The sequence below is a fragment of the Phytophthora cinnamomi genome (genome assembly GCF_018691715.1).
Source record: "Phytophthora cinnamomi strain GKB4 chromosome Unknown Contig14, whole genome shotgun sequence".
Taxonomy (NCBI): domain Eukaryota; phylum Oomycota; class Peronosporomycetes; order Peronosporales; family Peronosporaceae; genus Phytophthora; species Phytophthora cinnamomi.
In genome coordinates, this window is record NW_027150947.1 from 2,430,944 (window position 1) to 2,458,658 (window position 27,715).

The 27,715-nt window shown below is 53.5% G+C and overlaps 11 protein-coding genes across 13 annotated transcripts; 6 read left to right on the forward strand and 5 right to left on the reverse strand.

The window, feature by feature from the left end:
• Nucleotides 1–1,831: 1,831 nt before the first annotated feature.
• IUM83_01466 (putative DNA ligase) lies at nt 1,832–8,815 on the forward strand (the record flags this gene model as incomplete). The annotated part of the gene is made up of 4 exons (XM_067925322.1): nt 1,832–2,056; nt 2,132–2,217; nt 2,410–3,130; nt 6,608–8,815. The coding sequence occupies 4 exons, from the start codon at nt 1,832–1,834 to the stop codon at nt 8,813–8,815; spliced, it is 3,240 nt and encodes a 1,079-aa protein (XP_067797159.1).
• A 180-nt stretch (nt 8,816–8,995) lies between these two features.
• On the reverse strand, nt 8,996–9,955 carry IUM83_01467 (Bifunctional folD protein; the record flags this gene model as incomplete). The annotated part of the gene is made up of 1 exon (XM_067925323.1): nt 8,996–9,955. One exon carries the CDS (start codon nt 9,953–9,955, stop codon nt 8,996–8,998), a length of 960 nt encoding a protein of 319 aa, XP_067797422.1.
• A 304-nt stretch (nt 9,956–10,259) lies between these two features.
• Nucleotides 10,260–10,916, forward strand: IUM83_01468 (uncharacterized protein; the record flags this gene model as incomplete). The annotated part of the gene is made up of 1 exon (XM_067925324.1): nt 10,260–10,916. One exon carries the CDS (start codon nt 10,260–10,262, stop codon nt 10,914–10,916), a length of 657 nt encoding a protein of 218 aa, XP_067797161.1.
• Nucleotides 10,917–10,992: 76 nt separating this feature from the next.
• Nucleotides 10,993–11,757, reverse strand: IUM83_01469 (uncharacterized protein; the record flags this gene model as incomplete). The annotated part of the gene is made up of 2 exons (XM_067925325.1): nt 10,993–11,076; nt 11,158–11,757. The coding sequence occupies 2 exons, from the start codon at nt 11,755–11,757 to the stop codon at nt 10,993–10,995; spliced, it is 684 nt and encodes a 227-aa protein (XP_067797425.1).
• A 134-nt stretch (nt 11,758–11,891) lies between these two features.
• IUM83_01470 (Cytoplasmic dynein light chain 2) lies at nt 11,892–12,268 on the forward strand (the record flags this gene model as incomplete). Its single annotated transcript, XM_067925326.1, has 2 exons — nt 11,892–12,148; nt 12,214–12,268. The coding sequence occupies 2 exons, from the start codon at nt 11,892–11,894 to the stop codon at nt 12,266–12,268; spliced, it is 312 nt and encodes a 103-aa protein (XP_067797623.1).
• A 2,339-nt stretch (nt 12,269–14,607) lies between these two features.
• Nucleotides 14,608–16,961, reverse strand: IUM83_01471 (Zinc finger, B-box; the record flags this gene model as incomplete). Its single annotated transcript, XM_067925327.1, has 4 exons — nt 14,608–16,001; nt 16,089–16,220; nt 16,286–16,459; nt 16,547–16,961. 4 exons carry the CDS (start codon nt 16,959–16,961, stop codon nt 14,608–14,610), a joined length of 2,115 nt encoding a protein of 704 aa, XP_067797102.1.
• A 177-nt stretch (nt 16,962–17,138) lies between these two features.
• Nucleotides 17,139–18,102, forward strand: IUM83_01472 (Calcyclin-binding protein; the record flags this gene model as incomplete). The annotated part of the gene is made up of 4 exons (XM_067925328.1): nt 17,139–17,543; nt 17,631–17,659; nt 17,739–17,934; nt 18,007–18,102. 4 exons carry the CDS (start codon nt 17,139–17,141, stop codon nt 18,100–18,102), a joined length of 726 nt encoding a protein of 241 aa, XP_067797515.1.
• An 81-nt stretch (nt 18,103–18,183) lies between these two features.
• On the reverse strand, nt 18,184–18,795 carry IUM83_01473 (uncharacterized protein; the record flags this gene model as incomplete). Its single annotated transcript, XM_067925329.1, has 1 exon — nt 18,184–18,795. The coding sequence occupies one exon, from the start codon at nt 18,793–18,795 to the stop codon at nt 18,184–18,186; it is 612 nt and encodes a 203-aa protein (XP_067797516.1).
• Nucleotides 18,796–18,911: 116 nt separating this feature from the next.
• IUM83_01474 (Heat stress transcription factor A-1a) lies at nt 18,912–19,214 on the forward strand (the record flags this gene model as incomplete). Its single annotated transcript, XM_067925330.1, has 1 exon — nt 18,912–19,214. The coding sequence occupies one exon, from the start codon at nt 18,912–18,914 to the stop codon at nt 19,212–19,214; it is 303 nt and encodes a 100-aa protein (XP_067797494.1).
• Nucleotides 19,215–19,775: 561 nt separating this feature from the next.
• On the reverse strand, nt 19,776–21,878 carry IUM83_01475 (Heat shock factor protein 2; the record flags this gene model as incomplete). 3 transcript variants are annotated; one of them, XM_067925331.1, is made up of 6 exons in its annotated part: nt 19,776–19,958; nt 20,059–20,531; nt 20,600–20,775; nt 20,939–21,120; nt 21,205–21,324; nt 21,408–21,878. In XM_067925331.1, 6 exons carry the CDS (start codon nt 21,876–21,878, stop codon nt 19,776–19,778), a joined length of 1,605 nt encoding a protein of 534 aa, XP_067797519.1. The 3 variants fall into 3 exon arrangements, with proteins under 3 accessions (XP_067797519.1, XP_067797518.1, XP_067797517.1); XM_067925332.1 differs by having other exon boundaries at nt 20,600–20,790; XM_067925333.1 differs by having other exon boundaries at nt 19,776–19,961; nt 20,600–20,790.
• Nucleotides 21,879–22,523: 645 nt separating this feature from the next.
• On the forward strand, nt 22,524–23,718 carry IUM83_01476 (transient receptor potential Ca2 channel (TRP-CC) family protein; the record flags this gene model as incomplete). Its single annotated transcript, XM_067925334.1, has 2 exons — nt 22,524–23,614; nt 23,709–23,718. 2 exons carry the CDS (start codon nt 22,524–22,526, stop codon nt 23,716–23,718), a joined length of 1,101 nt encoding a protein of 366 aa, XP_067797741.1.
• Between the last annotated feature and the right edge of the window lie 3,997 nt (nt 23,719–27,715).

The following is a 27,715-nucleotide window of genomic DNA, read 5'->3' on the forward strand; positions in this document are numbered from 1 at the left end:
TATGCCAACATCGGGACGATCAGAAGTAAATGCTCTCACACGGCGTATGCGAGATGAAGCGGTGCAGGTTTATCAAGACGAGTCCACGAATCTTGTAAGTGCAAGGAGACCGTCCGTTCTAATTGAGCGAGAAGACGGTTGCATGCCCAAAACCGGTGAACTCAACCCTGCTACCGACCCTATGGAGAACAATCTCCCGGAATCTAGGGAACTTGACGACTTTGCCAGCTGCACCGATCTAGTTCGATTGAGTACTGTTACAGCTGAACAGCACGTTTCTTCACGCTCTGTTGTAGATTCCTCACGTGACATAACTGATGAAGGATTGAGTGGTGTCGTCGATATCGTGGCAACACCAAGTACTGAATTCGAACATGAATTGGAAGCTAACGCTAACGTCATGGCGGGCACTGACGACGGATACGATTGCGACTTCGAATACTCGTCCAATGAGGCATTATCCAGTATTGCTATGGCACTTCAAATGCTTCCTAACTTCACGTTGTCGAGCACGGATTCAGCGTTAGATGATGAAGTGTTAAAACCCGAGGAGGCTATACCACCAAATGATTATGAGAGTGTGATATCAAGCAGAACGGATGAACATGAAACTGCGTTTGCTGAAAATATTGCCTTACCGAGTGCATCAACAACAGTGTTGAGCGTCAACGTATCCCCTGCATCAACCGGCCGGTCCACGCTAAATGAATTAACTCTGTCGATGGAAAATGTTACAAGTGAGCTGGAAAGTGTCGAACAAAGAGCGGAGGCTCCTGAGCCAGAAGACGATGAGTACGCGTACTCATCAAGCACAGCTATATCGAATATTGCTATGGCATTGAGTCTTCTGCCAAGTACTTGGAGAGACAACGCATTCTCTGGTCGTGAAGAGCGAGAGTCAGAAAATCGAACAGATATTGATTCTACCAAACTCAGCACCTATCGATCTTTGGGGGACGAACATCCATCATTAGATGATGTCGGTCCGGAGGAAGTTGTGGTTGACGATCAAGAACTACCTTATTCATCTAGCTCAATTCGGAGTGACACGGATACACAAGCGCCACCCGTTTCATCTCGCAGTGATATCTCGACAACTACCAGCTATCAAGGTGATGATGAAAGCGAGCCTTCTGAGTTTAACCGCATCTTCGCACTCTGTCGAGACATTCAGGTAGCAGCGTATGATATGAGCCATTGGGTATCTCAGCGCGAGGTGGAAGACCACATTCAGTCGGTGGCTCAGCCATTCTCATCGTTGATGGGGTACTCATCGCCCACAACTCGACCAGTTGTCGTCGATATTGCCCCGAAGTATCTGGAGCGCGAGCTGAAGATGTTGCGCCGCAACTTCGCATCCTGGAAAGTGTTTGTATGTGAGCAACAGAGAGCGAGGGTCGTCGTTCGCAGACTTGTTGCAAGGCGAAAAGTCAGACAATTCGTTAGCCTCCACTATCGGCGACGGTTGCAGGCTCAGATAGACGAGAAAAACCGCCTTCGATCCCTTGCAGCATCACGAATACAGCGGAACTGGAGAGTGTATCGTCACAACGATGAAGTTAGTCAACGAAAAGCTGTTTTTCGAGTTGTGCACATGACATTTTATCGTGCATTATTCTACGTGGGCATTTCCCAGCGGCGGCGAATCCGAGAATTTGCGAAGGAAAAGTTGGTTCGGTGGTGGAGACGGCAGCGCTTGCGAACCAGGAAGCAAAAACAACGCGAGGAAAAACTTGCTCGCGAAAAAGAGCGAAGAGTGAGGGCTCTGAAAGACATCCGGAGATTCGTGAAGGAGGTTTTACTCCGCCGCAAATTGAAAGCAGCTCAAGAGATGGCAAAGAAAATTTTGTTCAAGGAGCAGTTGAAGTGGACAAAGGCGAAGCGAGATGTGGAGAGGAGCATGAAGATCAACTCGAAGCATCGCCGTGAGCTCATCGCAGATATGAATACAAGGCTGGCAGATCTTGACCGCAAGTGGAAAGCTTCTGAAGAGGAAAGACTCCAGCTGCTTACACACCACGAACGCGTTGTGCAGCAGCAGCAGCAAGCGGTTGAGGTGAGGCGAAGAAAACTTGCCGCGTTGAAGCTCCAAATGTTCTTCAGGGTGTGTTGTCTTCACAAGAAGTTGCAGTGTGCTGAATTGGAGAAGAAAAAGTATGAAATGCAGCTCCAGGACGAGTTATTCGCGAAAGAAAAACTAGGAATGGAAGCTCAGAGGTACGCTGGGAAGACCCGCACCCAAGTACGGGTGCTGGAGCGTAAGCTTGATCGGATGACTCGACAAGCTTTGCAAACCGATGCACGCCATCGTCAAGTTGTCCAAGCGCACCAAAACCGAGAAATAGTTTCGCAAGAACGTGCTGCCCGACAAAAGATCAAGGCTTTTGTTGACGGTCGCGTGCTACGTAGACGAGCCGAGCGGGAGCGGCACCTGCTTTTGCGACAACAAACCTATCTGCAGGCGGAGAAGATTGAGGTCGAATTCATGTCTAGTGAAGATCAAATGGAACAACGACGAACTGCAAGTTCAGTCGCATCCGATCTTCAGCAGCGTGTGTCTGAACTTGAGGCGCGATCGGAAGCTCTGCTAGTAGCAAAATATGAATTGGAGGTGGACAAGGAGCAGGAGGCCCAGCGAGCAGCAGCGGCATTGGAACGCAGCAGAATCGATGCCAGTATGCAGCAGATAGCTTCATGGGTTTCTGGGCAGGTTCAGTTGTCAAAACTCACGAAGGAGAAAGCTGCGATCCGTGAATCGGCAGCTCACGAATTGGAGGAGGAAAAACGCAGACAGCGCCGCGAGATGGAAGCCAAGATCCGCGAGGTTACCTCGATAAAGGCTTCAAGTACCATACACCAGCGCATCAGCCAACACCGCAACAACCGAACAGTAGAACTGATCCGGATTCAGCAGCAGCAAAAGTCTGCCTTTGAGAAGGCTAACGCTGAGCGTACTCGAGCACAAGTAGTGCAAGTTATAATCGCCGCCAAGTTGCTGTCCGAGAGCGAAAGCAGTAAAGGCATTATGCAGGGCTTAGGTGGTGTGTTGAATTTGCAGAAGGCCACGAAGCACAAGTACACGAGACTGAAGTACTTGCGTAGCATGAATTCTGCTCGAAAGATCCAGCGGGTATGGCATCGATGGATCCATCAACAATACGTAAAGCGAGCTGAAGAGCTGGAACTAGCTCAGCTGGAGCTGGCTAGACGGCGTCAGGCATTAGCTCGGCAGATACAAGCGTGGTGGCGAAAGTGGATACAGCTGCGGCGACGCGAGCAGCAGCTAGCGTTTGAGGCTCATCTTGAAGCGATACGTGTTCGAGCTAACGTTCGTCGAATCCAGGGAGTTTGGAGATGCTGGGTCGTGTGTGAGCGAGAGCGAAGAATTCAACAACAACAAGCGTTTGAAGCTCACCTAGAAGCCATCCGTGTTCGAACCAACGTGCGTAAAATTCAAGTGGTCTGGAGACGGTGGATGAAATCTGAGCGAGACCGAAGGATGGAGCAGCAACATGCGTTTGAAGCACATCTGTATTCAATACGTGCACGGGCCAGCACGCGAAAGATTCAAGGTGTATGGAGGCGGTGGATCGTATACGAGCGAGAGAGACAACGCCAGCGACAATTGGCGTTCAAAGCTCACCTGGAGGCTATCCGCGTTGAAGCGAGGAATCGTTGGGTTCAGTATGGGCAAGAGCGAAGGAATCAGCAACAGCTTGCCTTGGATGAATACCTGCACCCGATTCTAGTACGAGCCAGTGTACGCAAAATTCACGGAGTGTGGAGACGTTGGGCCACTCGGGAAAAGGAGCGAAGGCTGCAGCAACAACGGACATTCGAAACTCACTTGCAAGCGATATGTATTCGAGCCCATGCTCGTAAGATTCAAGGTTGTTGGCATCGTTGGATTGCATGCGAAAGAGAGCGAAGGCGAGAACAGCAACTCGAGTTTCAAGCGCATTTAGAAGCGATTCAAGTCCGAGCAAACGTACGCAAAATTCAGGAAGCATGGAGACGCTGGGTCCGGAGTGAGAACGAGCGGCGGCGTGCACAGCAAGCTGCATTTGAAGTTCATCTGGAAGCGATACGAGTTCGAGCCAACGTACGTAAGATCCAACATGCCTGGAGAAAGTGGATAGTGCGTGAGCGAGAACGGAGGCGTGAGCAGCAGCTTGTGTTCCGGGCACATCTGGAAGCGATACGAGATCGAGCGTATGCGCGCAAAATTCAGGGTGTGTGGAGATATTGGGTTCAACGTGAACAAAAACGTCGATGTCGACAGCAATTAGCGTTTGAAACCCACCTGGAAGCTGTCCGTGTCAGAGCAAATGCACGCAAAATTCAGGTAGTGTGGCGACGGTGGGTGACAGGCGAGCGAGCCCGAAGGCAACAGCAGCAACTAGTTTTCGAAGCACACCTGGAAGTTATCCGTACTCGATCCAATGTTCGCAAGATTCAAAGTGCATGGAGACAGTGGTCCATTCGTGAGCGAGACCGAAGACAGCAACAACAGCTAGAATTTAACGAGCACCTTGAAGCGATACGAGTTCGAGCACACGTGCGTAAAATTCAAGCAGCATGGAGACGGTGGGTTCAATTTGAATATGAGCGGAGACGTCAACAGCTATTAGCTTTTCATGCTCATTTGGAAGCAATACGAGCTCGAGCAAACGCTCGCAAAATCCAAGGATCCTGGAGGCGATGGATACGAAGCGAACAGGAGCGCCAGCACCAGCAACAGCTGATGCTTAATGCACATCTGGAAGCAATTCTACTACGGGCCAACGTACGCAAAATTCAACGAGCATGGAGACGTTGGGCTCAGAGAAAGCAAAAACTTCTTCTCTCAAGTGCTATTCGCATACAAAAATGGTGGATGAAATGGCAGATGCAACAGCGAGAAAAGGCTGAACGAACCCGAATTTTGCGTAATGCCAGCGCTCGCGTGATACAAAGGACGTGGAAGAAGTGGCACCAGTGGAAATTAGCCGAGCGAGAGATGACTCGCCTTCGGATTCTACGACAGGCCTGTGCTCGAAAACTTCAGAAACTGTGGAAGATGTGGTGTCAGTGGAAACAGAGACGAGAACGAAGCGCAGGGCGAATACAAAAGCGCTGGGAGAGGTGGCAGAAGGAGAAGGAGGCAGCGCGCGTACGAGACGCACAAATGCTGGCTGCCGGACTTATACAGCAGTTTTGGCGTCGGTGGAAGCACAAGCGACAACTTGAAAAAGAGCAGGATCAAAAGCGTCATCTACAGCAACTCAGCTCGGCAAAGATACAAAGTGCTTGCTGTCGATGGTGGAAGGAAAGGCAAACCCAACGACGAGTATTACGATCTGCACTTCGAATTCAGGGAGCTTGGAGAAGATGGCGTCAGCGGTCTCTAACGAAAGCGGAACAAGAAAAGCAAAAGAAGGAAGAGCGTGCAATAGCGCTCCGAATTCAGCAGAATTGGACGAAGCAACGTCTTCGACGGAACCAAGAAGAAGAAAAACGCGCTAAAGCGTGCGCTGAGGCGGAAGCTCAGCGTATGAGTGCGGTATTGATTCAACGAGCCTGGAAAAGGTGGGAATCAGTGAAATCTGCTCGAAACGAACTGACTCGGTTGAGACAGGAACGCAATGCGCAGGAGAGTCTGGCGCTGGAAGACGAACGACTTCGAAACGAGTATGATACTCAGGTGCAAATAGCCAAAAGCGAACAGCAAGAGCTGGAACGTGTAAAGCAGACACAAAACGCGAGCTCGTTGAAAATTCAGCGGAACTGGGGCATACGACAGCATCGCCGCAAAATGGAGCGAGAGCGCATCCAGCATGAACAATACATGGCGGCGCTCAAAATTCAGACGCTTTGGCTCAGGTGGCATCACGAACAGAAAGAAGAGCTTGAAAGAGAATTCATTCGTCAAGAGCAGTACGAAAGCTCTATCAAGAATCAGCGACACTGGAGAATCTCGCATCACAGACGGAGGTTGGCCGAGGAGCGTCTCCGGCACAAGCAGAATTTAAGTGCTCTTAAGATTCAAAAGAACTGGCGACGGTGGTATCATCTTCAGCGTGAACAACACAGCAGGGGGAAAAGTGGCAGTGCCAACCAACAAAAGTCAGCTGACAGCTCGACAGCAGAACAACAACTCCACTCCGATGCTACGAAACTTCAAAACGAACAGGAACGCGATGAGAAGCTAGACACCATCAAGCACCGAACGTATGGTAGATGTATCGCGCGTGCGGTCAAGAAGTACCTTCAGATGCGACGACAAGATAGTGCGGCGACCAAAATCGAAGCAATGTGGAAGGCGAAGCTGTATCGGATGCACTATTTAGACGCATTGGAAGCAAAACGCGCTGAAGAGGTTCGTGCCTATCGACTGGCAGTATCGGTACTCGTGACTAAACTGCCGGTTTGCTGGCGTCGATGGCACGGTGGAGTTCGACAAGTTAAACGTGCAGTTGTCAAGGATAATGAGCTTCGCATGATTGAAGAGACGAAAGCTCTTGAACGCAAAATTCTTGTCCTTAAGCGTTCTTTGGCGGCAAAGCGAATTCAAAGAGCTATAGCTTCGCGAAGGAGATTGCAAGATATCAAATATGTATCCGAGAAGGAGGTTGGAGAGAAGGAAGTGGTGGTTGAGCATGAAGAGCCGGCCGAGAAACCTCTTAGTGAAGAACCAGTCGATGACCAGCCTCAAATTGAAGAACCTGCAGAAGATGACCAAGAACTGATGGAGATTCCAGAGGAGGATGTTACTCGTGCTGGTGTGGAGATGACAGTTGATAATTGGAGCCACCGAGAGCTTCCCCACATTTTGACCCGCAGCATGAACCAGATCATGTTCTTCCATGATGTTGCGGCGGTGCTTCAAAAGTGCGTTCGCGAGTATCAAAAACGACAGCAGCTGCATATCTACTTCCAACGAGCGGGTGATATCGCTTTACCAAGTGAACAATGTGACGACGACCGGAAGCTTAACACCGAGCACTTCCATTTCTACTTCAAGAGGACTAGTGCCTGGCTGGAATGTGGCGAAGCCAAGTCTGTCTTTTTGAGAACTGACACGACGAACCAAGCCGCTGCGATTCTGCGGCTTCGATTCGATTCTCAACTGACACGGAGATTGCTGCAGTTGTTCGAGCCAAGCGAAGAGTATGCACTGTCTGATATTCAACAAGTCTTGCAGGAGATCGCGGCTGACGCTGTGCCGATCCTTCAGTCCCCAGTCTGCGCGCAAGACCACAAAAACGTGAGGCCTGAACTGCGTTACCACGACGTTGAAGAGATAGAACTTCCTTATTCAGTTAAACTGCTGCGGGGAATGGCACAACAACGCGCCCAAGATCGACGCCAGCAGCTCTTGGAGATAGACACAACTTTTGAGGAACCCCCAAAGTCGCCACCGTCTCCAGTGGCGAAGTCAGTCCCGTCCTCTCCGATTGGGAAATCTGCGCCGTCTTCTCCTTCACAACGCGCCAAAAAAGAAGTCACAATCTTCACTGCAGTAGAAAACGCATCGGTGGAAGACGCCACTTTTCTTCAGCAACGAGGTGCCAACCTAGCAGCGGTTGAACCGAAAATGCAGCGCAATGCGCTGCACATGCTCTCCTTTTCCAAAGAAAACTACCGAGCTCGTGCCGATATGTTGGAGTTCTTGCTCGCTTGCGACGCCAAGTTGGACGTGAATTCCGTCGACTGCAACGGCGATACACCACTAATGTTATATGCCTCGCTAGGTCATCTCGAATTCATGCAGAAGCTGCTTGAGCACGGAGCTGACATCTTGAAGACCAACCGTAAAGGTCAAAACGTACTACACCGAGCGTGTGAAGATGATCAAGTTGAAATCTGTGGCTTCTTGCAGCAGTTGATGATGAAAGACTCAGTCGCGGAGATCATCATCCCGATCGAGGTTGTTTCAACTCTCGCGCCAATAGCACTTTCACTTCACACACCAGACAGCACAGGGCGGTATCCACTGCACTGCCTGGCCGAAAAGGGATTCGTGGAGTGTGCGAAGCAGATCGTCGTTCCTACCGAAGCGAACTACGAATGGAATCGTATGCTCCAAGCGCAAGGTGATGCCCAGGGCCGAACTGCACTGCACCTTGCGGTTCTGACGCACGATGCCGCCATGACAGCGTTCCTGCTGACTCCGGGAGGGGGCTTGAACGTGGATGCCTTCGATGACCTGCATCGGTCTCCGCTGCACTACGCGGTGGAATCACCCGCAGCTCTCCCGATCATTGCTCGATTGGTTCAACACGGAGCTACTGTGAACGTGGCCGACGAAAGAGGTGATACTCCATTGCATTGGGCAGCATTCTCTGGTCGCGCAGCAGTGGCACAAAATTTGCTGACACTCGGAGCAGATCCAACGCTAGTCAACAGCGACTGGGAGACGCCAGCTCAAATTGCTGCGGCGTATGGCCAACTCGATTGCATGCGACTTCTACTCCAAGCTCAGCGACGATATGGGGCGGTAACCACAAGTGAACCGAAAGAGCATACGCTTATGCGACCAGCTAGTGAGAAAACAGCATTGCAACGGCTGGAAGAAGCAGTGAACCACCTTCACCAGAGGCAGGCTTCGACACACTCAAATCACGCTGCTTATCAGGACAGCGATCTAGATGTTCTCAGCACCAACGACGCAGACGGTGATCGTGAAGCGGCATCGCAAGCTGAGCAATCGCACGGGTACTGGGAGGAGCTGCACCAAGACGTGCAGCTCGTGGAAGAGAGCGGGCACTTCTCGTCAGAGGACGAGGAGGATTTGCTCTTCGGCCACGACGGTGACGACGATCTCAATTTCTAAGGCATCATCGGACAGGAAGAAGTAGCGGTGAGGGTCAGGGGACGATGTACTTAAAGGCGTCGCCTAACCATCTAGGACAAACAGCCAAAACCGAGCAAGCTGTAGTGCGCTTGCTGGGCCCGGGTGGTTCTCCAAAACCAAAGAAGAGTTGTAGTTTTTCACGCGCCGTATCCTTCCGCTTTACTTTTGTTGCACGCGTCGCGCGGCGCACTGGATGGTGTTCTTCAGCAGCATGGCCACGGTCATCGGGCCAATACCGCCCGGCACAGGAGTGATGCCATGTGCGACCTTGACGGCGGCGTCGAAGTCCACGTCGCCCACGAGCCGGTAGCCGCTCTTCTTGGACGCGTCCTCCACTGCGTTGATACCGACATCGATCACGGTAGCACCGGGCTTAATCCAGTCTCCCTGCACGAAGCGCGCGCGTCCGATGGCCGCGATGACGATGTCGGCCTCAAGCACACGCGCCTTGAGGTCTTGGGTTCGCGAGTGGCACATGGTGACCGTGGCGTTGCGGTGCAGGCAGAGCAACGACACGGGCAGGCCGACAATCTGGCTGCGGCCGAGCACCACGACATGCTTGCCCTCCAGCGGGATGTTGTAGTGGTCCAGCAGCTCGAGACAGCCCGCGGGCGTGCAGGGCAGCGCGAACGGTGGCTCCTCATGCTGGTTCGCGGCTTTCTTAGTCGCGAACTGGAAGAGCGCCGCGTGGTTGTCCGGGTGCAGGCCGTCCACGTCCTTCTTGGGGTCAATAGTGGCGAGAATCGCGTCCTCGTCGCAGAACGCGGGCAGCGGTAGCTGCACGATGATGCCGTCCACGTCGGCGCGCGCATTGAGCTCCTGGATGGTGCGCAGCAGCTCGTCGGTCACGCTGCTCGGGGGCCTCTCATCGCCGCCCTGCTGCAGCTCGATCTGGATCTTCCACGACTCGATGCCCGCGGCGGAGCACGCCTTTTGCTTCATGCGCACGTACGTGGCCGAGTCCTTGCGGGCGCCCACGACCACGACCGCCAGCCCCACGGGGCGGCCATACCGCTGCTGGAAGGCGGCGCACTGCGGCTTGAGCTTCTGCTCGCGGATGGCGTCGCTCGCGGCCTTGCCGTCCAGCAGCAGCGCAGAGTTCGACCCAGTGGCAGTCATTGTACAGTGTCAATGTCTTGCGCTCCAAGCTCGACGAGGTCCTTGTCCGGTGTTGCGCAAATTAGTAAGTGAGACCGTGACCGGAGGTTGACCTTCAAAAGTGGCTCGTCTCTGTTCGACTACTGATTCGCATTCAGTACGAGCAGGTCCCCTTGTAAACCGATGCAACGGTTTAGTCAGGTGCATGCTGGCCCGACGCGCTCTGATTGGTGGATTCAATTATTCGCCAATTAGAAGCGAGAAGGGGAGTCGTACGTACGTGTGCAGTGCTGTGCTGGACGCTCGCCATTGCCACCAGGGGAAAATGCTGCTGGAGCTCGGGCGCTTCGTGTTCCTGGCGCTCACGGACGCGGCCATGCTGCCGGCGCTGGACGTGATGAAGCGCAACCGGCGCCACTTCGAGCTGTTCGTGGGCGTGTTCCAGCTCGTGATCGCCTTCTGCTTCAACGCGGCCGAGGCCTTCGACTCGCAGCTGTTCCTCAAGGAGGACGAGTGGCACTTCATCTCGGACGTGCTGTCCGTCACGTACTTCCTGCTGCTCTGCGTGCACCTCATGGGCTACAAGGACGAGAACCACAACATCGTGCTGCGCTACGTGGCGTTCGCGGGCGCCTGGCTCTTCAAGGCCAAGGACGGCTGGGACTCGACGCTCTACGAGGGGCTGCTCGTGGTCTGCTACCTGCTGGGCGTGGCCTACCGCCGCCTGTTCACGCAGAGCGGCAACATCTCGCCGCTCAACAAGCAGAACGCCACGTACGGCGTGGGCTGCCTGGCCGCTGCTGCGGTGGTGGGCGTCATCGCCATCTTCTTCGAAGACGACGAGAACCACGCCGCCTTGGGGCTCGCTAAGGGCCTGATGCACGTGCTGGGAGGCGCGGCCTTCTATTACGCGTGGCTGTCGGTGCCCTGCATGGACTCAAAAAAGGACGACATCATCCCCACGCACAGCTCATTCGTGTAGAGCATCAGATAAGACAAGATCACACAAGACCAACAAGAAAGTGAAAGCAAGTGCATTTCTCTTTACTCGGTTACAGCTACTGCGACTTTGGCGCGCAGTGGTGAGCGAGGAAGAGTTCATAGAGCGTCTCGATAGGCTTCACGTCGGCTTTCTTGGAGATCTGCAACGTAGATGCGAGTCATAAGGTGAATAAGAGACGTTGAAGTTACACGGATACAGGGTTGGCACGTGTTTGACGCACCTGTCTTCCGTGAGCGCGTTCAAAGCAGGTCGCGTACAGAGTGAGTAGCACATGCAGCGACGTCAGGAACGAGTTGCTGCCCCCAATTGTCTGCTGCAGACACTGGCGATAGTCGGGGTCCCGTTCGAGTAGGAAAAGCTTCAGAATCGCGTACGCCTCGTGAATGATCGAGACTTGACCGGTTACCTCCATTGTCTTCTGACAGGAGCCTTCAGTTTCACGACGCTGCTGATGAAGGTAGCGCTTGATCTCGGCCTTTTCAGCTTGTAGACGCTCGACCGACCAATTCACGCAATCCGTGATCCACGACCCGCAACGAGTTCTTACAGCGTTGTTGTCCCCGTCATCCTCAGCTGGGTTGTCGGTGCCATCGTAGTTCGAGCTAACGAGGAGGTGGAGAAGCGAGTCTGGGCGAATTTCGATCGGGGTTGCCGTTTTAAGGGCCGTAGGGTGGTCGATGCTACTTGCAGTGGTCGCCAAGACAGTAGGTTTAGCGACTACTGCTTGGCTCCGCGTGGGCTGGTCTGATGGCACACGGAACAGCACATTGCGCACAGTTTGCTGCACCAAGCGCTCCAAAATGTCCCTCGACCTCGACATGGCCCCAACTCGGCGAGTCACTCAATGGTCTTCTGCCAAAACTCTCACAGCGCTTTCCTTGATTTAGCTGGAAGACGATCTCAACGGTCGGTCGCCACTCTCGACCAAAGATCCGCTCGGACACAAGTTCAAACATGTCCAAGGCTCAGAAGAAGGACGACGTGTCGGTGGGCGGTCTGCGCATCGTGTACCAGGATACATCCAAGGAACTGGAAGAACTCATCCTCTCCAGCGCCACAAACGCGCTGAAGGCATTGTACAAGGGTGAAAAGAACCACTTCACAGAAGTTGCACAGCAGATCAAGCACGAAATCGAGGAGACACAGGAGGGCGCGTGGCATGTCATCGTCGGCAAGTCCTTCGGCTCTTTCGTCTCTCATGAGGTCAAAAAGTAAGTACACTCACCTTCACCCATTTCACACTTGCAATTCTGGGCTTACCTTCCGATGCCTGTAGGATGCTGTACTTCTTCCTGGGTCAGATCGGCTTCCTCGTGTATCGACACGGATGACACAACTACTTGTTTTCGCATTCAGTGCTTTTAAGTAATCAACTTTGCCTACATCGTCACTCCTTCGCTGCAATCGCTTTCGGGCTCAGCAACTAATGATCACAAAGTCAACGGTCAACCTTAGTCGAGCGCAGGCCGTGAATGTTTTGAAAGGAAAGTCTGTTCGATTAACGCACGCACAGTTTAACTAAGTAGTACACTCCGCATTCAACGTTTGCTTGTTCGAACGATCCACGGTTTTAACTGGACTTGTAGAACAAGTTGTCAAGAATTCATCGAGTTGATCGAATTGATATGGTAAGGATACGTGTATCCGTCTTTTCCAAAGTCAGGTTGCTGTGCTTGTAGTCGATGGAATCACCAACAGCGTGCATTTTCGCCTTGATCCAATCACTTGGTGACAATACTCGTGAATCTCCCAACTTGTAGTTATCAACAGATTTAATGCGCTGAATGGTGTGCTCACCGTACAGTTCTTCAATAGACTCAGCTTCTGAAACAATATCTGTAGTAGTATAGGAGCTACTCCAACAACTGCTCGCGTCTCTGCCGAGAACTTTCCGTGAAAACATGAAGCTACGCTGTGGTGTGTACAGCGAGGGGAGCATCTTCTCCGTCGAGATCGAGCACAATGCATATGTGGAGGCGCTGCGGGATAAGATCGCTGGTGTCTTAAGCACCGAGCAGCACACTGTCCCCCAAGGTTGCTGACTTTGTACTTGGCGTGGAAGAACGGCGCGTGGTTGAAGGACGACGATGGTTTGGATACCACCTTGAGAGGAGATGTCGACAGACTTTGCAAGAAAATGCGTTCTTCTTTGAAACTCACACAGTAGGTTTCGATACAATAGACGGAGAGATTCACGTGCTGGTGGAACGCTCAGAAGCTGCGGCTAGTGTAGAACGACGATGAGAGCTGTGTTTTGGCTGGTGACTGGTTCGGTCGAGAACGCACTGCAGACAAAAGACGTTCGCAGCAGATTATATCGAATCGCTGATGCAGAACTCGGATATTATGACCCAGCAAATGTGCTGTCCGACAACAAAGTTCTAGCATTCTGGTACACAAACACCGACTTACATATTCATGTTCTTTTCAAGGAAGGTGAGTGTGTGCATCTACTTTTTTGTGGCTGCTAAGACAACTGACGCTTTGTGCAGAAGCGCATGCCTTATTCTTCCAAAGTCGCTTGAACGCCGAATTCATCACGATCCCGATCACTTCGCTTGTTTCTCAGGCACCTTGTCCGAGGCATCAGCAGCGCATTTTCAGTCATGATTATGTCGGTCAAGAATCTGAGTCGCCTCAAGAAGCAATATCTTCGGTTCCGATCGAATTCTCTTTTATTGATCCGGATGATCCTGTTTTCAAGTACCAACGAATTGAAGCTGAAGGATTTTTTGGTCCACACGGCAAGGCTGAAAGCGTTCACTTGATGTCAAGATCTCATTGTCGTCGATTCAAGAGTCATGCCCAGTATGACGATGACGACAACAATCGACTCGCTCTCTCTCGTGAGATGCATGGTGCTTACGATAAGCTGGGCTTCGACTTCCCTGTGGTCAATATGGAAGTCATATCGGTATCTGATGGCCCAGTTCTTGACAACAGATACAAGGTATGTCCACGCCACTTTTTGGATGAGGACAGAGACTTAATTTTTTTTTCGATTAGGCCGATCTGCACGTGTCGGTGCACAGCCACCATTATGCTGTCCTCTTGGGACGACTGAAAGACGAGTCGACTAGAACGAGCGATCCACTTGTCATGAAAACGTTGGTCCACGTTGAAGATCCAGTCATATTCTGCACGTGCATGGCATGGAAGCACAAGAAAGTCGAACAGCTTCGACGAGAGTATTTCGGCTTGAGCTCGGCGGTGATGTAGTCAATTCACAACGCAGTTGCTGTACTTCCGAGGTTCCAGAACCGCGTTCCGAACCGGTGCTTCGTGAATGATCGAGACTCGACCAGTTGCCTCCATTGTCTTCTGACAGGAGGCTTCAGTTCACCGACGCTACTCATGAAGGTAACACTTGATCTCAGCCTTTCCAACTTGAAGATGCTCGACCGACCAATTCACGCAAACCGTGATCCTTCACACTTGCAATCTGGGTTTACCTTCCGCTCCTGTAGGATGCTATATCTCTTCCTGGATCACATCGGCTACCTCGTGTATCGACACGGATGGACACAGCTACTTGTTGTTTTCGCATTCAGTGCTTTTAAATAATCATCTTTGCCTACATTGTCACTCCTTCGCTGCAATCGCTTTCGGGCTCAGTAACTGATGATCACCAAGTCACCGTGTACTCGAGGACCCTTCTTCAGACTAAAAACTATCCATACTGCTGAAATTGTTGTTGCTGCTGCTGCTGTTGCTGCCGCTGACGCTGCAGCTCCACCGTGCGTTGAAACGTTTTCTTCAGCGTCTCGCGGATATTGCGACTGAACTGCACAATCCGCACAATTTCCACTTCGCGGTCTTTCTTCAGCTTCTTGATGCTTTTCTCATGCATCTGAATGTTGGCGCTAGTCGTCCGAATTACTGAGGTTTCCCAACTGGAGCTGACCGCGTTGGACTGGGTGAGCGTCTCAGTAAGCTCCTGGTTCAGCTCGATCAGTTTTTTCTTGTGTTGGTTGATCTCGTTTGATATCTGCAGACATTTGCGATGGCTAATCATGGGGACTTGCGGCACGTCGCCAAGCTCAGTCAGGCGCAGAAGACGCACAGCAGCCATGATGTCTTGGGACTGGATAATCATCGCGATAAACAAGTTATCACGTCTGTTCCGTTCTGACGTCAGTATGGGTTGCAAACTGTTGAGGCTGGCCATCAAGTTCCCTGCCGCGAATGGCCCTTGGCATGTTGCGACGGCTATCTGTCTGGTGAATTGCTCGGTTTGCAGCTCCAAATTAAGTACAGTTTGGTTCACCTCGTGATAGCGGTCCACTAACGAGTCAACCAACGCGTTTTCCGCGAAAACAGCACCACCGAGAGGCAGCAGACTGGTGGGGTTGGACATGCTGGCCAAATCTGTGCTAATGGCAGAAGTTGTTGACCACACTCCGTTCGCCGAGTTCATAGATGCGGAGCTCGACGACATCTCCATCATACCATTGCTGGTGGCACTTGCTCCGTAGCCCGTACTTGCGGCTGGACGTCCTGCTGAAGCGGCGAACTGAGGTACACTGTTGTTCCACTGCATACTGTCCACACTGGAGCTAATGTTTGCTGTGTGGGTCCCGTTCAGCATCGACGATGAGCTGTACGGCAAGCTGGGTTGGACAGAAGGTGAAGGTGCTGTTCCTGTTAGCTCTTGCGGGAACGGAATGGGCTCAATCGTCGAGTGCTCAGCAACTGGGGACTGAGCGGGAGCAATTCGCACCGGCACGTTTAGTTGTGCAAACACATCACTGGGGCGAATAACCCCATTTCTGACATTGCCGTTCTGCCTATTCATCGCAGCGTCACTGCTATCCACAGGCACCTCTGGAGTTCCATTGGCAGCAGACGAGGAACTAGCCATTCCACCATCCATATCGTCGTCATCGTCGTCGTCGTCGTCTATAACGATCACCTCCACCTCACGCTTCCGCTTGGGACCAGTAGAATCTCTTTCAGAAGTAGCGGGACCTGAAGCTGGATGCTTTCGCGCGGTAATTAGCTGCATGATCGCATTCTGAAAAGGTGCCGACCAGTCCGATTTTGCCAAGCAGGTTCCGGGTGCACCTGTGAGGTAGCGTACAGGGTGGGTTGAGTTTTTCAAACGATTTGACAATTCAAAGTACAGCGACATCGAACATGCCATGCACGAACCTTCCGTGGCGAGCTTGCGGTGTTGTTTGGCCTTGGCCACGCTGTGAATCTGGTCAAAGCAGACTCTGCAAAACTTCAGGTCGCACTCTGCGCACCAGTACGCGATGCGCTCCAGTTGGCACTGCGGACAAACTGCCACACACACACAAATATTAACAACACAATTCCTCCATCCCCATCCACCGCAGAAAACTCACTCGACGCTGGGAGCTGCTTGTGTTCCTTCCCGTCTTTCGACTGGTGTGTGTTCTTCCAGCAAGACGAGCACAGCGGCTGGTCCAGTAGAGTACAGCCTTCTTCTTTGCACCTGAACTCCGCCTTGACGTCTCGCTCGCTCCGTATACAGATCGAACACCTCGGCATCGTCAGCTCTAAGCACCAAATACACAAAAAAAAAATGCTCAGCCCCATTACCCAACGCACAATACACAAAAAAACTCAATTCTCCTTTTTCCTACGTTTGATCTGCTCGCGGTCGTGCGACCGGAAGTTGTGCAGAACCTTCGGGATGACCTCGAACCAGCGCTTCGTCTTGTTGTCGGGCTCTGCGGGTGCCACCGCTGCGGCGTCTCTCCTCCTCTCTCCGTCCTGCGGCCTCGCGGCCGCTGTCTCCGAGGCATTAGCGGCCGGTTTGGGCCCATTTTGGTCCGTGGTCGCGCCATTTGCCGCGGCGCCGCCTCTCCTCGTGCTCTCGGTGGGCGTGGGCACTCCGTCGCTGCCGGAGGAGGCCGTCTCCGGCGTCATGGGCGAGTCCTGCGGCTGCTGCTGCGCTGAGGACTGGCCGGGAGATCCGCTCGGGGACGAAGACGGCCCTGCACACGCCGCCGCCTCCGTAGAGGGCGCGGCCTCGGAGGCGCCCGCAGCTCCCTCCATCGCTTCGCGCCGGCTTGTATTATTAATAATAATACTTTTAACAAATAAGTCCGCACTTTATCCTCAGGACTATTTTTTGTGCGCATGGTGAAAAAATAGTCCTGATCGAGAAAATTCGGAAATTTTGTGTGTCGGTAGCCTCACTTTTCGATTTGGATCGCAAGAGCTACGGACCAAATGGCAGGAGGCGACGCGACGGACCTGGCGGCGGAAGTGGCCGAGCTGCAGACGCTGCTGGCGCAGACCAAGACGCCTGGCAACCGCCGCGACCTGGAGCAGCTGCTACAGCACAAGCAGAAGGCGCTGGAGGCCGCGGAGCAGCAGCAGCAACAGGAGGAGCCCATGGAGGTGGACGAGGCGCCCAAGCCCAAGCTGGACGCCTCGTCCGTCAAGGCTGAGCCTGCTGCGCCCAAGCCCAGCAACGTGGCGACGTTCTCGGAGATCAGCCGCTTCGGGTGGGAGGACGACGGCTACGGCAAACCCAAGGTGGCGGTCTACATCATGTCGGGCGTCGACGGCGTGGGCAATCTACCCAAGGAGAACGTCACGTGCCACTTCACCAAGACGTCGTTCGACCTCAAGGTGTGTTGGCAATGGCAGGCGAGGATCTGGACAGTTGTAGTAGATTGCATTAATGATTATTTGCTGTTGTGGTGGTGGTGGTGACAGATTATTGGGCTGGAGAGCAAGAACTACCGGTGCGTTGCTAACTGGAGAGGCAGGAGTAAGGTGGAAAGAAGAACTGATGATTGCGTGCTGGTGTTGCTGTTGTTGCAGTCTGATTAAGCAGCACTTGGAGAAGGAGATCGACCCGGCCAAGAGCTCGTTCCGCGTGAAGAAAAACCGCGTCACGATCTCGCTGCACAAGGCGGACAAGGACAACACGTGGATGAACCTTACTGCCAAGAACCCGCTCAAGACCAGCAAGCCTGACACGAGCGACCCGTCGGCGGGCATCATGGACATGATGAAGGTGCGTGCTGGGCTCTGTATAAAATTGTGGAAGGCTGTGATATCTTCTGACTTGGTGTATTGTTCCTGGCAGAACATGTACGACGAAGGTGACGACGAGATGAAGCGCACGATCGCCAAGGCGTGGAGTGAGAGTCGTGACAAGTCGGGTGCTGCCAGTCCGTTCTAATGACGCAGCCATTTGGAACTTTCGATGCGTTCGGGCTACCCTTAATTATGCTCTAACATGCAGGCAGGAAGCTTTCCCCATTTACTCATCTTGGACGCGGATTTCCTCGATGTCGTCGCCACTGGTGACGACGATGACTTCCCGGTCCTCCAGTGCCTTCTTGATCTTTTTGTACTCTGCGCTCTTCTTCTTGACCTGGAAGCTCTCATTTGTATCTCCCGTTTCTACCTGCATGAGTGACAGGAAGCCGTCCCCGTCGATGTCCATGACGCTCCACTCGATGCTGGGGACGACCACCACCTCGCCAGCGATGGCCGCGTCCGGGTCGCCGCCGACGATTGCGATGAGCTCGTTGTACCACTTGAGAAGGCGCTTCTTCTGCTTGGTGCCCACCACGTTGAAGGGCATTGCGAGGCCGTCCTTCACTGTCTGGAACGTGGCCTCCGCCACCGGCAGCATGGCTCGTCCCTGCTTGCCGAGCCCCACGTAGTGCCCCACACAGTCCACGAGCTTCTGCTGCGCCGCGTCACTGAAGCGCTGGCTCTGGTTGCGCTGTAAGAAGCGACTCATGGTGCGCAGCTCCTTGAAGATCTTGCCCTGCGTCGTGTCCATCTTCGCAGCGCTGTCCGGGCCGGAGATGGTCGCCACCAGCGCCTGGCCGTCTTCCCAGAACTTGGTGCACCTCGAGTCCATGATGTCTCGCTACTGGTACAGTTGAGTAGAGACGAACACACTGTTACTGGAATTCCGTCTAATTCCGAATGCGTTATGACTTGGAGTTTGTATGGCACACTTGTGAATCGGTTACAATGAGCAATACCGAGGAAGACCTATACGGCGACCTGGACACGTCCACCAGTGCCTTGGAGAAGAAGGAGGCGCTGGACCTCAAGACTCAAGTGGAGAAGGAGAACACGCGGCTGCAGGACGAACTGGCGCAGCTGCAGGAGCAGAACCGACAGCTTGGAGCAGCCAACAAACAGCTCGAGACCAACATCTCCACGCTCTTCGCCACGGCCCAACTGGAGCTCAGTCGCAAGGACAAGGAGATCCAACGACTGCGTAGTCAATTGGAGACACAGACCCGCCAACAGACAGCACCTAGAGGATAAAGAGCACTGGTCATGCAGCAGCCAGACAGGAAGAGTATTTACACTAAACCATTTTTCTTGTTTTCTCGTTTTGGTTGTCTCGATTCTCGCAATCTTTGCATAAATAAAAACAGCCGCGTGTATGTGTTCGTCATCGTCTCGGAGCGCTCGTTCGCTGCCGTCGAATGCCCATCGCATCAACTGTTGGCTGTTTGTTCGTACGAACTCGTCTCCGTCTCTTAGTTTCGCGTCGCGATCAGGTAGCTCCTCTCTCGCGCCCACCGCTCCGCTTGATATTCTTCTTGTTGACTTCCCACACTCGACCTGTTTCTATCCGGACGAGGAGACGCGGGTCAACGCGCTCTGTAGCTTGTCTATCAGCTGACAAAATGAGCGCCAGGCATGCAATTGCAACGCTGCGCAGCTCTTCTCACCAGTGACGACACGCGCGCGCGGCAACTCGCTTGACATGTACGTGGATATGTAAGTTCTTCGATAAGGTAGTCTTCACAGGTTTCACCAGCTTCCCGAGCAAGACCACAGCCACGATAGTAGCTGGTATTGGTCTGTAGGTTTGCCGTATTACGCGTCGTGTGGTAACGCGTTGGTTGGTCCAACGACGACCTCCTCCGGGTCTGCCACTGAAACGCCTGCTGGTTTGTCTCCATTCGAGTTTTTCAGTTGCTGCAGCAGTGTATCGAGGCAGCTGACATCGTACTCGTCCAGTAGAGACGTCTCAAAATCCTCGAGTTTCTTCATTACTGCCTGCTAATGCACAGTCCAGCAACAAAGACACTTCATTACACCACTGATCACAAAGCAACCAACAAACAGATAACCAAGACCGCAGGATGCGTTACAGTACCTGCTCGCCATCAGTGAAGTTGTAGTGGTCCGAGTCGGGCAGCAAAGGAAGTTCTTCGTCCAAAAATGCCAGCTGATTGTTGCTATTAGCGTCACCAGTTGACTCAGTCGTGGCACCGTTCGGCGTTGCGGCGGCAGCTTCCATTGGTGGTTGGCTTTCAGCCGGCGTGGTTACTGTCGGCGTCGACACGGTGGGAGTAGGTGGGGTCGGCGTTGATACTGTTGGGGTCAATACCTTCGGTGCAGATACAGAAGGTACCGATAGAGTATCCACGCCATTTGTAAGGAATCCGCTGAGCGTCGAGTCCACACTGGGCACACTGCTGTTCTTGATCGGTGAGAAGATGCTCAGAATATTGTTCTGAACAGCGTCCTGATGCATGACAGGAAGCGGGTTTGATGGCACAGTCATAGCGAACGGGTTGGGGTCCTCGACTGCACTGGGCACTTCAACAACAGACGACGGCTCTACATCTAGGAAAACACGATAAGTCAGTATAATCACAAAATCCATCGGCTGCAATGCAAGACAGGTAGCGCACCTAGTTTGTATGGAGCACTTTCAGTGCTGATATCGGACGGAACTTCAACAAACTTTCGCTTTCGAGATCCCGTTGTTGCAGCTGCTACATTGGTAGCGGCTCCAGGCAGCAACGCGGGCTCGTCCATCGCCAAAAATCGCAGTACGTCTCGGAATTCCTTCGGACCAAGCATACTACTGTTGATGTAGCAGCTACCAATAGGTCAAAGAAAAGTTCGAAGCCAACGAGAAGCAGGCACGAATTGCAAACACCACACAGCAGCAAAACTGGTTAGTCACAAATCACATACTCCGCCTTGCAAAAACACGCCAGCCAGGTCAGCAAGTTTACGACACTTACTCTTCGCTGATCACGGCGCCCGTAGCATCGTTGCTGGAGATTTTGGGGAGGTTCTGCTGCTTTCCCCGGTAGATCTGGAACAGAATCCACATGATCTTCTTCATCTTCTCCTGCATGATCAGCTGTTTATCCTTCGCCGACTCCAGGTGCTTCCACAACTTGAGGTTGTCACTGCGCACAATCTACATAAATCCAAAATAAAATACAATAAGTCTTCTCCAATAAAAAATGGCAAAATAAAATGCACAGTAGCCCATCACCCGTACCGCATTGTCTATCTCCAATTCGCGCAGTCGCTTCTCCATGGCATCACTCCGCTGTCGAAGCTCCTTCATCTCGCGCAGCAGCGTGTCGGAGATCTCCCGATGCGCATCAAGTCGCGAGTTCTGTAACACAAAAAAAAAAGTAAAAAAAAATAGAGTAAGTCTGTTGTCCCACCTCTCCAGTCCCATCGTCGGTCGTAACCCACCTGGAGCGACGAGCTGACGAGCTGCTGGTTGTGGTGGCTGCTGCTGGACACCTTGCGCTTGATGTTGTGCAGCAGGTCCGGCCGGCCGCGCTTGAAGAAGGGGTGCTGGAACTCCAGGCGCTTCGAGTCCAGCACCGTCTTGTGGAAGCCGTAGAGGTTCAGCTGGCGCACGAACGACGGGAAGTTGCGGTGCTTGAAGAAGCGCGGCAGCACCAGCGCCACGAAGGCCTCGAGCTGCGACACGATGATGGTATCTCCGTTGGCGTTCCAGCCGCACACGTGCGAGAACTCGGGCATGCTGAAGATCTCGTACGTCTTGGACAGGAACGCGGGAAGCATCACGTGCTTCCCCTCCGCGTTGGTGGGCGTGGCCGCCTTGGCCTTGGGTGCGTTCGTCTTGGCTGCGTCTGCGAGGCCTGTGGGCGCCGGTGCGGCCGCGTCCTGCTTGGTCACTCGGATGCGCTTGGCCATGGCCCGTTGGTTCAATTCAACCCTGTCTATCTGCGCTTCTGCTGGTCTGTTCGAGGGCGTGAGGGGGTCGCCGAGTAGCTGGGAGAGCTGTGCGTCTGGCGCTGTGGGTGCTGCTGTCTGGCGCTGCCTGTGGGGTCCGCGAGAGCGCTGCGTCTGCGACGTGAGCACTCTTCCTCGTCCCGCCCTTCTTCCTTTCTGAAGTCGGCGTTCGGTTGATTGGTTGACCGACCGCCTTTGTATGCCGGAAAACGCCTGTCGAGCTTCGCTACTGTGCGCCTTCCTTGTGTTGCGGAATTCCGGACCGCGTCGAGCAGACGAGCCGGTGGACCTTAAAAATATTTTGGCCAATCGCGGCGGAGGCGAATGGTGGGCGTTTCGCGCGGGACATGTAAAATATGCAAGTGTTTACCTTTCCTCGCGGAAAAATTGCACGGTTGCTCGGCAACTTACGCGTATGGACCCTTCGCACCCAACGCACCAACACTCTGTCCTTCAAACTGTATCAGAATCCGACCGCGTCGGATAAGTTGCAGCAGCTGCTCTGTCCCTCATTCGTCAAAACTCTTTTCCCCTCTTCAAACCGATACCAATATCCTTTACAAACCGATAATCAACATCAGGGCGGACCACTCCGAAAAAACCAAAATGGCAGCGGACGCCGCCGATCGGGTGACGTCTCCTTCGCCGGCGCCGCCGCCCTCTTCCCCGCGCGGCGGCTGGCGCGGCACGGACGCGTATCTGCAGTGGTCCAACTCGTACTACACGTGGCGCGTGGCGGCCACGGCCGTGCTGTCGCTGGGCTCGCTGCTGCTGCTCTTCTTCACCAGCAACGAAGGCGTGGTGCTCAACATTTGGCTCGGCCTGCAGGCGCTCAACGTGTCGCTGGGGCTCGCCGCCCTCCCGTGCGTGGCGCTCTACCGCGTGCGGGTGGTGGAGCCTCCCGCTGCCACGGAGGATGCCACCACGAGCGAGCAGCTGCTGGGAACACGCGCCGTGAGCTCCTTCTCGCTCTCGCGCTCGGCCTTCGACGCGCCCGGCGTGACGCTGGAGCGCACGCTGGCGCTGGCCGTGTTCGAGGCCATCGTGGTGGTGCAGACGGTGTCGCTCACGTGGATCGTCGTGCTCATGCTGGGCATGTACTGGGCCTTCGGCGACCTCACGGAGGACGGCGTGTGGGCCATTTGGACGGACCCCATGTCGTACGTCGCGCTGCTGGCCATCCTTACCATTGCGCTGCACGCGCAGCAGTTCGATCGGCTGCGTGCCCACCAGCAGCTGCAGCTCGGAGCGGGGCTGGAGGAGGACGAGCTCATGGCCGTGGCGCCCACGGCGCTGGCGGGGACGAACGGAGCTGCTGCTGCTGCTGGTGACGCTGATGCTACGACGGACAAGACCACGGCTGCTAGTAGCGTGAACACGCCGATTCTGCAGTCGAACCACGTGGACTCGTACTTGACGCTGAACCAGGAGCTGCATCCGTGGGCAACGACGCAGAACACGGTGCGTACAGTGGAGAAACAACTGCGCGGCGCGCTGTACGATGCCGCCGCGAGTGGGAATTGCGCCGCCGTGGAGAAATTGCTCGAGCGCGCACAGCACGTGCTCGGATCCAAGATGCAGCTGGATATGCTGTTTAACAGGATGTACACGACGCCTACGCTGGTGTGCTGGATGTTCTCGCATCGGACGCACAACCCGTTGCACGTGGCGTGCCGCGCCGGCGACGTGCGAGTCGTGTCAGTGCTGCTGGAAGCTGGATTAAATCCCAACTTTCTCGACAAAATCTCAGGCGCTACATTGAATCTGGAGCTGCTGTACGAATTGTGCCAGCTCCGCGTGAAGAAAGTTACGCATATACTAGGAGCTCCACTGCATGTAGCCGCATTGCACGGCCACACGCAGGTTATTGATCTCTTGGTGAAGTATGGAGCTAACTTGGACATCCTAGCCCGGTCGAGCTTTTTCTCGCGCTCCATGCGGGTCACTCCAATATTTCTGGCAGACTCCGCTGACGTTGTGGAATGCCTGATTCGACATCGAGCCAACATCCTCCTTGTCCCGGGCGGTGGAAATGCGGCCAGCACGACGGTGCTTCAACGAGCCCAGCTCTCTGGTCGTCGCGAACTCGCGACTGTACTTGAGGAGTGGGGTGCTGATGTTGCTCTTACCCCGCTACACGAAGCTGCAGCAGCAGGAAACTTGGCTGCCGTGCAACATTTGTTGTCTTGGGGCATCAGTCCTGATATATTGGGCGAATTTCAGCGTGGAGTGAACACCCGCACTCCACTGCACTGGGCGGCGGTAATGGGAAGACATCGTGTGATTAGCGAGTTAGTGAAGCATGGTGCGGACGTCAACGCGAAGGATAGCCATGGGCGGACACCTCTGCACTGGGCAGCTCGCCATAACTACGCTGGGGCTGTCGAGGAACTTCTTGCCGTGGATGCAGACTACTTGCTACTAGACCACGATGGAATGACGCCGCTAGCGTTTGCAGTGGATGGCGGGCTGTTGCGGGGTGACTGTGTGGAACTGTTTGTCCGTTTTGGGGCAGATGTCAACGCGCTTGTTCCCAACGAGGTCGAAGAAACCCCTCTTCACATCGCGTTGCGATTCGGGTACAAGGATACTGCGTTAGCTCTGCTTGTGGAGGGTAAAGCTGACCTATACGCATTGAATGGAGACGGTCGTCGCGCAGTGGAGTGCTGCGCATCAGCGGAACTCCAATATGCAGTCAAGGTTGCGGGTAGTTGTGTTGATGTGGTGCTTTCGTTTGATCCGGTGTTCCGCACGTTCGCTGAACGTGTGCGCATCGGCATTGAGCAAAATTTTATGACTGTGTATATGCGCAGTCAGGCTGAAGATACAGTGGGAAGAGAGGGTGGCGGTGCATCTGAAAAATCGTTAGAAGTGATGAAGAATGCTTCTGCTATTGTTTGCATGCTCAGCGAAGGATACGCGCAGAGCGTTTTGTGTATGGACGAACTCGCGTTTGCAAAACAGCGCGAGGTCCCGGTGGTGCCGATTTCGTGCGAGTCCGTCAAAATGTCGGAGGAATTGCAATTGTTTGTTTTCACGCGGCAGATCGTGCCCTTTGGACAGGCAGTGACTTCACACCACTCGAAAATGGTCAATACAAGTGACGATGGTTCTACTTCATCAGACACATCGACTGTCGACCACGTTGAGTTTGAAATCGACGAAGATAAGTTTCAGGCAAGTCTCAGGAGCCTCATTGATGGGTTACGTGACGAAGTGGAGATGCATCGGCTTGGAGGCGATCGAGATCTTGCTCACACGGTGTTAAGTAAGCACGAGCCGCTGAGTAGGGCGGCAACTCTAAGACGCCGGCGAATGGATGAGATTGTGAATGCCGTGATTGTGCGAGGAAGTGCGAGACGGAATACCTTTGGCGGGCCAATGTTCTCCATATTTGTATCGCACGGAGACTGCCACCGTGACTTCGTAACACGCTTGTGCACAGAGCTGCGCCGCCACCAGTTACCGTTCGTGGTGGATTCGATGACGAATGTGTCCAGCACAAAGGAGCGTATCTTGGCAGCAAAAGATGCAATTCTGCAAAGCTCCGTTTTTCTCGTTGTGCTTTCGGAACGCAGCGTTAAGACCGAGTTGGTCAGTGACCAGTTGGCATTTGCTGAAGACAAAGGCAAGACAATTGTACCGATATATTTCTCCAAGCGGCCGCGAGGTGTAGATTCAACATTGGGTAGACTGCTTGAGCGAGAGGCCCGAGGCTACATTTTCTCCAGTGATATCAGCTATGGGCGTGGGTTTAGTGAGCTATTGCATGATTTGCGCTCAGGTGACAGTGAAAACAGCGGTGCAGGCGTTTCGTTGCTGTCGAGCCCAGTCGCACAAGCTGCAGCTCGGCGCTTGTTGCAGAATTCGAAGGCGTCCAAAAGGGGTAGTCGCGAGAAACTTCCTCGGGCCAGCGTTGGTTGATCAGGTTGATCACTCGATGCGGATGGGGAGCCAAAAATGTATTTATGTGCTGCTATTTTTTGCTGTGTCAGTTCATGATCCTCTGTGTAGCGAGTGGTGTTCCTCGCGGCGACTTCAAATACCACAGCAGGTTCACCTTCTGTAGCCGTGTGAGCTTATCATGGTCGCAAGCAGTGGGCTGCAGATCCCTCCGCCGTTGTATGTGAAGCCACCAGGGGTCTGGACTAGGCGATGGCAGCGGCTCAAGCATGCGACTCCTGTACTCAAGAGTTTGGCGACAATTTTACTATTGTTTGGCCTTGACATTCGTGACGCCTTGTACAAGTTGATCTGGGTCGGCCCATCAGATTCGTATCATTTCGGAATGGGTAGTACAGTCTACCTCCATTCCTCGCCGGTGATACCTTCAGCCACTGCAACGAATAACGTGACGATGGCTTCGGGTTGGTCATCTTTTCTCTCGCGTTGCGACTCCATTACACCGTTTTGCTCGCCTGGAAGCACCTTTTTCTTGAGTGCACTTTTAAAAAATTGCCGTCTGAACGGAGATTCGGAGACAAACATGACCAAGGTTGTGTCTTCCTTCGTGGTGATAGCGGACACCCGGGCTGATGCTGTAGCATGGGCTAGCTGCTCGCTACTGTTTGTCTCTCGAAGACCGCCAATCTGTCAAGAGGGGGTTGTTGCGCTTTTCAATCATCGTTACGTGTTTTCAGCTACGGATATCCCGGTGAACTGGATGGCTCCGGTGGGCAGTACTGCAGAAGAGGAGTTGTTGGACGTACTGGACTTGCTGAGTTTCGCCGTCCCGCTGCATGGAGCCACGTGTGCCGAGGGTTTTGTGGTGGACACATCTGCCCTAGAGAATGGAGTGACAGATGAACTCCAGTATGTGCCAAACTTGTACATATGTGGAAGTCCAAACCAGCATCGTAGCGCTTTTGTGGGGGTTGAGCATACAGGCGTGCAGCGATTGCTTCGTGACAAGGCATGGCTCACAATGGACGTTATTCAATGGATGAACATCCGCTGGGGAATACGCCAAAATACGTATGGCTACTACATTATGGGGTTGACAACCGAGTCGAATTTATCGTCAAATGGATTGAGATCGGTTGGTCAGAGCGTGCGCTTGACAACACACACAACGGCTAACTTCAGCTCCTTTGGCCAGTTATACGTGATGCTAGCAGTCATAGACATCAGCCTACTACTGCTTCACTTTTTCAGCTCGCTCGAGGTGCTAGCCTGGGTTCTATACCCCACTGCACGCCATTTTCGAAACCTCCGGGTCATTCAGCGGCTTACGTTAATACGTGAGCGACTGTCATCTCGAGAAAATGATAGTAGCTCTAGGCTTACCTTACGTCGCTCGTCATTGGGTTCGGCGCCAAAGGACCAGCTCGCTGTTTCTCCTCAAACCAGAGAAATTTTTCGCGAACATGGCCCAACTCGCACAGCGACCGTAAACGAGGAGCTTCTGAACGAGGACTTCTTTTACTCCTTCTTCTCGAGATCCCTGTATCGAAATCCGTGGGTGGTAGCTGCAACCTGCGTGTCCCAGTTACTCTCGTGGCAGATCGTTCAGCCTAATTCGGTCGTTTGGACATGGAGCGATTCATTTGCACAGAAATTACAAGCCTACATGAGCAGCATTCGTGTGTGGGTGTTGCTATTGCTAATGGTGAATGGCTTGTGGGGACTTCTCGTCGCCGCTCAAGAGGAGCGCGCTTACCGAATAGCTCGACGAACGTATCTTACCAGCGTGGAGATATTAGCGCTCGTGACGGTAGTGTCATTTATGATGCGAAACCATATCTTCTCGATGTGTGAGATCAAGTGGACACTTGAACGCCAGCGGCTGTACGACTTCA